Source organism: Lactuca sativa, chromosome 4 (genome assembly GCF_002870075.4).
Source record: "Lactuca sativa cultivar Salinas chromosome 4, Lsat_Salinas_v11, whole genome shotgun sequence".
Taxonomy (NCBI): Eukaryota; Viridiplantae; Streptophyta; class Magnoliopsida; order Asterales; family Asteraceae; genus Lactuca; species Lactuca sativa.
Window position 1 is genome coordinate 339,943,975 of NC_056626.2, and position 9,092 is coordinate 339,953,066.

Consider the following 9,092-nt stretch of genomic DNA (forward strand, 5'->3'; position numbering starts at 1 on the left):
GGCAGAGAGATAAAAGTTTCTCCATTCTAAGAAGAAGGGAGAGTACCTTTTATGCTTTATGATAGGTCTTAATGATTAAGAACCATATCTCAATTGATCCTCCAAGTGAGTCTTGGTACAATTGTATGTCCGAGAAGAGGAATCAAGAATTGAAGAAATGGTTAAATCAAAAAGTCAATCACACTTCGTTCCAAAACAAGTCTTAAAGTTAAGATTGTGGCATTGAGTGAAAAAGTATTAAGAAGGTTTATAACATTCAATAAATGTGGTAAGTTGTGATATCTTGGATAAGACAAAGACCAACTAGTACCAATTTATGAAGTGTTTTGGTAAAAGCTACACTAACTCTTGAATATTTGTTTGTCAAGAAATGTATTGGCAAGAGAGTCGTATATGTCAAGGAGTCAGTGGGAGTCTTAATGGTCTTGAAAGGTTTCAAGAACAAATCAAATAAACCTTATCGATCATCACTAGCACACGAGTTGAGGTTTACAACCTATCGTGATGACATCATTGGCAATAGTCTTTGTGACTTTGGTGCAGTGATATTACGAAAGGATAAGTTGCATAGAATGTTAGAATCTAGCATATTCTATAAGTGGCAAGAATTTGATATTCTTAAACTTATGAAAAATGGATTTGGAGTTGTGAAATGAGAATGATTGGAAATGTGTTCAATGTGATCTATTTCAAAATGTAAGAACCATAAGTAAACATTGTGTGCATGCTAGGAGCATGGGACAAGTGTTGGAATTCAAGTAAGAAGTTGATTACCCGAAACAACAAATAATGAGTAATCGATATGGTGATAAATAAAAGGTGTTTTATTTATACTCAAAGGTTTGAGGCCATATGGGATTAGTATTATTCTTGTGTTTCACTTTGCATGTTTTGACTTCCAGAATAATTGAGTTTATTAAGAATAATCGAATTATTCGAACGGGCCGCAGTCGTTCATATGTTGGAAGTAGATATGAATGAAGACTATCGTGAATTGGTGTGTGGATTGTCTAGAAAAGTATTAGACATAAGCAAATGTTTGCTGCAACGTTCATGAGTGCTTACGAATATGATTTGAGCATTGGATTAAACCCACACTCACTTGGATCACTCCATGAATTGTATCACGAGTGATTGGTGAGACGATAACATCTTATATTCTTGAAACTGAGATGTGTGAGTTGTATCTTGAGAATCGGTTGCACATTGATAACATGTAAACGCACTAGTAACTTGGTGTTATAAAACATATTGTTGTGTGTGATTCGGTGCGTGAGTGCAAGCAAGCATTGTATCAAAGTTTATCCGTTCCTTTTATTCAAAGTAGGATAAAAGCGATATCTTTGGGCCCCTCGATGGTTTAGTGATGACAAACGTAAATGCTCGGCCGGGCTAGGGCTAATTTGATTTGTTCAATTAGTCAGTCGTCATAAATCGGAAATCGAGATATAGTACAAGAGAATGATTTGAAATCATATCTCATATGATATCTAGAATGGAGGAATATATGATCCCTTATCTAAGGACACGTGTATTTGATATGATCAGAGTTGACAGCGGCTTTGGAAAGCTACGATTGCAGATCGGGATCCGAAGTCATACGCAGAATAGTTGTTAGACTTATCCAAGTGGGAGACTGTTGGATTAGTGTCTAAGTCCATAACTATTTTGGTATGTACTTGACCCGATTGTGCATGGTCCTTTTGGGTTGCCTTCACCAAAGCAACTTGATTGGAGAAATAAATAAAGAGAGAGAGGTTATTATGATTTATTAATATGTTATAAATAATATATTAAAAGAGAAATCATATTTGTTTAATTAATATTGGTCAATAATTAATTAAGAATTAATTTTGTGATCAAGTGTAATTAATTAAACTAGAGGGGCTGATTTGTAATTATGTGATAATTACAAAATAAGGTAAGGGTTATCTTATTGATAGGTTGGACGAATTTAAGGATATAGAGCCTTAGAATTCGAGTATGATAAGGATTCAAGGATTATCTTATGGGTTGCTTTGTGGATAAGCAAGTAGATAAAGATAATGACTGAAACCCTATCTTTACACCTATATAAACACCCCTTGGCTCATGAATTCGTGTAACCCTTCCCAAGAGGTCCTAAGGACGAATTCTAACCTCCCTCCTCTCTCTTTATACCTTCTCCACTTGCTTATGGTGTTTGTAAGCCATTAGAGGAGTGACACTTGTGACTCTCAGCTTTCCAAGGTCAATTCAAGGAGGAATTAGATTGTTATTGCTATATAACAATCAAGGTATGTTCTTAAACCTATTTACATGTGAATTCTGATTTCCATATGCTAGAATTAGGGTTCAAAGTCTTGGATTCAAAGTATGTACAATAGAGAAACCTAGATCCGAGCTTTAGGATTTGTATGAGCACATAGGATGTCTTATGACCAAAACCCATCAGTATGCTGCTTCAGAAATAGGTTCAGATGTCATGATACTTGAGCATGCTCAAGACCGAGATTCAGGAGTTTGTGTCAAATAATTAGTATATTTTCCTTACATAATTGCAATCGGAGAGAGATTGAGATTGACTTGCAGACGAAGGAGAAGAGGAAGGCCCCATTTTAGATTCATATTGCAGTTAAGTGGTTTAATCCTGTTGATTCTAGATCCGTAGGACAAAGAGGCCGCACTTGTGGAAAGTGAGGGAAGGTGAATGATGGTATATGTCGATCAGTGATTAGGTGCCACAAAATTTGGCATGCAGGGTCATTTTGCTAGAGATTGTCGTTAGTAACAACAATAGACAACAAGGTAGAAAGAATGAAGAAGGACCCTCATGTAGCCTCATGTATTTGGAAATAAATGTTTGGGCTCTCTCTTCAATTTTAAATGTAACAATAGGCATAATTGTCAATTAAGTTTAAAATTTAGTGGATAGATAAAAAAAAGAGATGTGGAGAAATCAGGACACGTACGAAATTACGATGATGAATATGCCAACATAATAAGAAACGAAAAAGCTGAATAAAATGAAAACGTTGAACACTTCGTTCTTATTATCACCCAAACTAATTAATAAAAAAAATACAAAAAATATCTTTTATAATCTCTACGTCCTCTGATTCTTAGTACCAAAACGAAGAACAATATAAAACAAAACCCTGTATAAAACCGCCCAACCCAACATCCAATAAACCTTAAACCACTTCGGATCTTTCTCATGATAAATATGTAATGACTGCAAAATATCAACTCCCGACACATTCACCCCACCAAGATTCACCCCAAAAACTTCATCTCTCTGAAACTCATTTATCAAAAGCCCTTCATACGGATACGTCATCGTCGATATCACATTCATCCATCTCCAAACCTTCGGTATATCATGACTATTCAAAAAATACCCACAAAACAAAAAGAATAACGCCGTGAACGCAATCACTGCAGCATACCCAAGTATAAAATTCGGAACCACCGAACTCACAAACACCACGAATGAGTTAGTTGAAAGTAACGAAACATAAAGAACGATCAAAAAGTACAAAAACGGTCCTTCGAGTTTTAACGCGAACCAGGTTAGGGCGGCGTAGACGGCGGCTTGAAGGAGGAGAAACGGTAGATAGGTTATCAGTCCGGCGATGGTGTAAGAAGAGGCTCTGTATGCATTGTGTGAAGTTTCACGAACGAAGATGAAGCGTTCTTGGATGAACGCGGGAACGGCGTCATTTGATGAGAAGAAGAATAGACAAACTGTGAAGATGAAGAAACTGAGACGGTTTGTGATTCCTTGCATGGTTTTTCCGGGGTTTTTGAACATGGTGGCCATCATGAATCCCATGATTGTTAAGACCATGAGACGAGAGAGAAAGAGTTCTGGTGTTCGCCGGATGTTTATGAAGTTCCGGCGGATTAGGATCCAGGTTTCTGGGAGGAATGAGTTTGGGAATTTGGGGTGGAGGTGGTGGTGGTGGTGGTGGTTTATGGTTGTTAGAGTGGTGGATGGAGTGCGGTAGTCGTCTTCGTTGAGGGTATAAGAGCTACTTTGTGGAGTGGTGGTTCCAGATAGGATGTCGGCTGAGTTGGCGTAGTAGGCACGTGATGCGCTGCGGAAAAAAGACATGAAATTAACAGATTATATTGTGTTCTTCGATATATTAGATCTTGAGTCATGTCAATGGGACATAATGCGCACCCAACAAGGTGAATCAATAATACAAAAATTACACATCCAAAAAAGATGAGACTGTTACTCATTAGAATAAAATGGGACAAAAGTATAATTTTTTGTCTCAACCAAAATGGTCATTTAGAGATTAGAGTAACTAATGTATAGTAGACAAAAATTGCTACTTTTTTAGGACCTAAAAGTGGGACAAGGACTCACTCTTAGTCTCTTTATGCAAATACATGCAAAAAAATTGTTACTTTTTTTCCGACCTAAAAAGGTGGGGCAATGACTCACTCTCGATCTCTTTATACAAGAAATGTCATTTTCTAGAAAGTGTGTTCTTTTACCTTGTTGGAGTCGATGTTTTCCTATCATTCCTAAGACGATTCGGAGTCGACATAATCGATTGCATGATTCCTGAATGGCTCCATGTATTCGAATTATTCCACGGGCTTCTCACACTATGATCAAATCCCTTTTCTTGACCATTGTTTCCTTCCATGTGAAACCGACTCTTCTTCCCGGAGCTTTGATGGGGTGGTGGTGGTGTCGGGGTCATAAGCGACATTTCATCATCATCCGATAATTCTGGTGGTTTCATACCCGTAACCACAAATTCTGCTAATGCATCCACTCCATATTCTGATTGATCATATCGTTGAATAACATCAATCAAGAACTCAATCGGGCTTTCCCCTTTTGGAACTTTCCGGCCCATTCGACCCAAATGGAACCCGACATCTTTTGGGGACCCTTGGTACATGAGTTGACCACGAGCCAATATGATGAGGTGGTCAAGTAGAAGTAAGATGCGTGATGATGGTTGGTGAATGGTTAGAACCACGGTGCTTCCGGTCCGTGCAATGTTGTGAACCTTTTCGATAACACTTTGAGCACTTGTCGAGTCCAAACCGGATGTCGGTTCATCCAGAAAAAGTAGTGATGGTCCATGGATGATGTCTACACCAATTGATACCCTTCGACGTTCACCTCCCGAGACTCCTCGGGTCCCTTCATCGCCTATATATGTGTTCCTTGCAGACTACATAACAAAAAATGTATATAAATTATCGGAGTTTTTTTCATTTGCAAGAAATAAAAATGTATTTTTATTGTTTTGTTTATTATATTTATAACATTAAGGTTTTAACTTTTTCATGCTACATGATTTGTACATTGAGAAGTATATTGTTGTAATAGGAAAATATTGAAAGTGTAGAATGGTATAATATACTTTTGCATATAGCCCTAAATCTTTTTGTTAATGCATGCAAATTAGAAATTTATTTAAGTCTAGTAATTACCGTATTTATTTCAATTTTCAGGTGATTAAATTTGTAGAAACCACTGTACGTTTTTAGCCTAGTGCAAAAAACCAAATGTTAAGCACACTACGACAAATCGATGTTGTACGTAGCACCATTTTCACACAATTAAAGGCACTATTTTCATACGATAAGCATTCTTGAAACACCTTCAGACGTTCATGACAAGTCATTCATGTTGTAGCACCTTTTTTCACACAATTAATGAAATTTACTATAAATGTAATCACAAACAAATGACTTGTAGGAATCATTTTATATTATAGTTATGTTACGTACCGATAAACCAAGTTGTTCAATCAATGTTTCAACCCGTTTCCTCTTTTCCATCTTACCAACCGACCCTAACCGAAAATCAGCAGCAAACATCAACGTTTCATAAACAGTCAACATTGGAAATAACCGATCATCTTGCATGATATAAGCCGATGTTCTCTTAATCAAACTCGGGTTCATTTCAGATCCATCTAAAGACACTTTACCCTTAAGACTACCACTTGCAATCCGACCCGCTAACCCATCCAAAAAAGTAGACTTCCCGGCACCACTCGGACCCATGACTGCAGTCACACACCCTTTGGGTGCGAACCCTGTGATCCGGTTCAATAAGTCAGCATCTTGGCTAACCCATTTGCCTTCATCGGTTTTCTTTTTCTTGGACACAGTGTAGGTTAGGTTCACGAACTCTAACCCACCGGTGAACACTTTTGTTGGTTTGGTTATGTTGATCACGGTGTCATGACGGGTGTGGTTATTGTTGTGACTCATCTGATTGGTTGTTCAGGATTAAGGGTTTAAGATCAAGATTCAAGATTCAAGATTCAAGATTTTGGGTGAAATGAAGTTGGAGAAGGGTTTAAGAAGGAGATTAAGTTTTATTTTTTTTAATTTGAGTAGGGATTGGGGGGAGTTCCAAAGATATGGTACAACCGTACAAGTTGCATTGTGCAATTAGTTTCTAGATTCAAGATTGGATGCATCGATACACATGACGACATTATTCTTGTTTCCTTCATCTTTTTTTTTTTAATCTTAATTTCATTATAAGGTTACAAGTTTAAATCTATAAAATTATATGCAAGCTGCTTGTTGTTTGACTGAGGCATACTCATGGGTATGTAGTGTTTTTCCAGTTTAATAAATGTAACGATTTTTACTATAAAAGTTTGTTAATTTAATTTAGTTGTGATATACAAACGCATATGACAAATATTTTGTTGTGGAATGGAGTTAAAGCCGATGGTATCTTCATGATAGAAAGACTAATTGACAAAGATTTGATAAATAAGTATGATCGATGTTTTTTTATCACCGTCGTTGGTGGTTAAAGCAAGTTAAAGGACGGTGATGATAAAAATATAGATTTAATGAACTAAGATATGATGTTTTGTAGTGTACTCTGTAGCCTGGTAATAATGTTACTCAAGAAAGATCGGAATATTTTAACAAATTAGTGTTTTTTTAACGACAAATTAAATAATCTACTCCTAAATAACCACCTATATCTCCACCAAAACTTGAAACCCTGACCTCTCAAATGAGATGGTCGCCGGTATAATAAAAGGCTATTTACGAATTAATAGTAAAAGATTAGTCCAATCTCTAAAACATTAATAAGTATCGGGTTAATCACTTCGTATGGTAAGAAATTATATATTTTGTATCTATTTGGATTTTTTTTATATGACTAATGTTTAGTTTAAAAACATCATTTTACCCAACAATAACCGGTCACGACTCCTTTTGATGACTTTTCATCTCCGTGTCATCTTTGACAACATCTCTATTCCTATTACCTCTTCCCTACATGTTCATCAATTTAATTAATTGATTGAAATGAACAAATTGATCCAAAGGGTGTTTTACTATGAAGTTGCATATCTGCTAGGAAATAGAGATTGATATAAAAACCAAATAACAAATATATACTTTATCACAAAATCTCTCTCTCTCTCCCAAGCGGGAGAGGGGGGTTGTGATAAACGGATTCAAGATTTCTCACGACTGGATATTGTTTGATTGAGTTACATAAGAGGGTTGTTATGTTCCTTTCCGTGTGCATGGTGGTAATCAACATCAATGGCAACGGATGTGAAAAAGCAACAAAAGCAAAATCGACTGGAAATGGCAATTTGTCAATACTAAGAAGAGTAATTGTGATAAAGAAAAACAAAATGGAGTCGAAGATGAATCAAGAGGTAAGCCAATTAATCCAAATTTTAAAGATCTTGGAACGGTCTCTATGTTGCTATACATTACGAATTTTACGATTTGTTTTTAAACTAAGGACTTGTGGTCAACGTGTGAATAGTATGAGAGTTTGGTGGATGTATGCATTGCTAGTAGATTGTCCAAACTTGGGAAATGTTTTAGCTTTAGTACGATTCTTAAGGGTTGAGATGATAATGTTCTTCCTATCATGGCATTTCATATAGATTTTATCGCTACACATAGAAGCAGTTAGTGAACCTTGTTACTACCCCTTTTGAACGGAACAAACCTTGTGGTTTGAGAATAGCAACGTACTTTAAGAAAAATATTTTATTTTGAAAGCAATGTTGCGAAAAGATTTCAACTGTTAACAGAATAATTAAAACCAAAAAACATAAACATGTTCCCAAAACATCATAGTCTAAACTATTCCTAAAAGTCAATAAGTAAACTCCCAACACTCATCATATCACCTTCCACATAATCATATTTCTCTACACGTGAGACACACTTCAAAATATTATGTTAGGTTGGGAAGCTTAAAGAGATACATAAGGTTTAGGACTCATAATAACATATACAACTTTATAGCTTTATTTCTTTTATAACAACATCTTGAAATAAATAGGCTATTTAGCAACATGGGATTCAACATATTTGGATGCATATAAATAAATACATCATCCCAAGTCCTCGTACAACTTAATTTCTTTCCTCATAACTACATGGTGGCATGTCGCACGTAGTGGCGGATGTCACACCCAAAAACCGAGAACGGCGGAAACGTTCTGGGGCGGAGGACGTCATGTATAGTATCACAACACAGTAATAGTAAATAAGTAAACAAATATCATCCATTGCATTAAATATATAATTTTAATACATATGTGTTCTTTGTAATGTAATATACACTAGAAATGAATGATCAAAAATAATAGACGAGACTTGTCTGTGCTCCGTCTTCTCAAAATCCTGTCACCGGTACCTGCCTACGGATGACCTGAGAATACAAGTTATTTTGAAAGCGAGTATCAGCATTTAAGCTGGTGAATTCACAAGTATTTTAATGTCTTTGGTTTGTAAAACTGTAAGGAAAAGTCTTGTAACTGTTTGATGAAACAGTTCGTATAAGTATAAAAACCCTAGAAAGTCCCGTATTTCCTACTAGTATAAAAAAGTAGCCTTCTACTAAGACCCGACTGTTTTGTATGTTTTGTTTCTTGTAAAAGTGTGTAATTTTCCCATGTGTAACTATTATTATTAAAATATAGTCTACTTCATCGTTTATGTGAGTATGTCACAAAATAAAAGTAAAAGGGAAACATTATATAATCATGTAAGTATTATCCTTTGGTACTAGGATAAACACGGCAGAGTAACTTGCCGAATAGTATTGACCGTAGACATCCGTC

At 36.0% G+C, this 9,092-nt stretch overlaps 1 protein-coding gene across 1 annotated transcript; it reads right to left on the bottom strand.

Moving 5' to 3' along the window:
* Positions 1 to 2,835: 2,835 nt before the first annotated feature.
* Positions 2,836 to 6,237, bottom strand: LOC111895976 (ABC transporter G family member STR2). Its single transcript, XM_023892015.3, has 3 exons — positions 5,749 to 6,237; positions 4,492 to 5,186; positions 2,836 to 4,079 (listed from the first exon to the last, which is right to left on the bottom strand). Exons 1-3 carry the CDS (start codon positions 6,235 to 6,237, stop codon positions 3,086 to 3,088), a joined length of 2,178 nt encoding a protein of 725 aa, XP_023747783.1. The 3' UTR covers positions 2,836 to 3,085.
* Between the last annotated feature and the right edge of the window lie 2,855 nt (positions 6,238 to 9,092).

Excerpts from the sequence above, each read along its gene's own strand:
- LOC111895976 (XM_023892015.3), bottom strand. The coding sequence starts at position 6,237 with ATGAGTCACAACAATAACCACACCCGTCATGACACCGTGATCAACATA. Across the intron at positions 5,187-5,748 it reads TTGAACAACTTGGTTTATCG|TCTGCAAGGAACACATATAT; the intron begins GTACGTAACATA and ends TTTGTTATGTAG. Across the intron at positions 4,080-4,491 it reads AAAACATCGACTCCAACAAG|CGCATCACGTGCCTACTACG; the intron begins GTAAAAGAACAC and ends TTTTTTCCGCAG.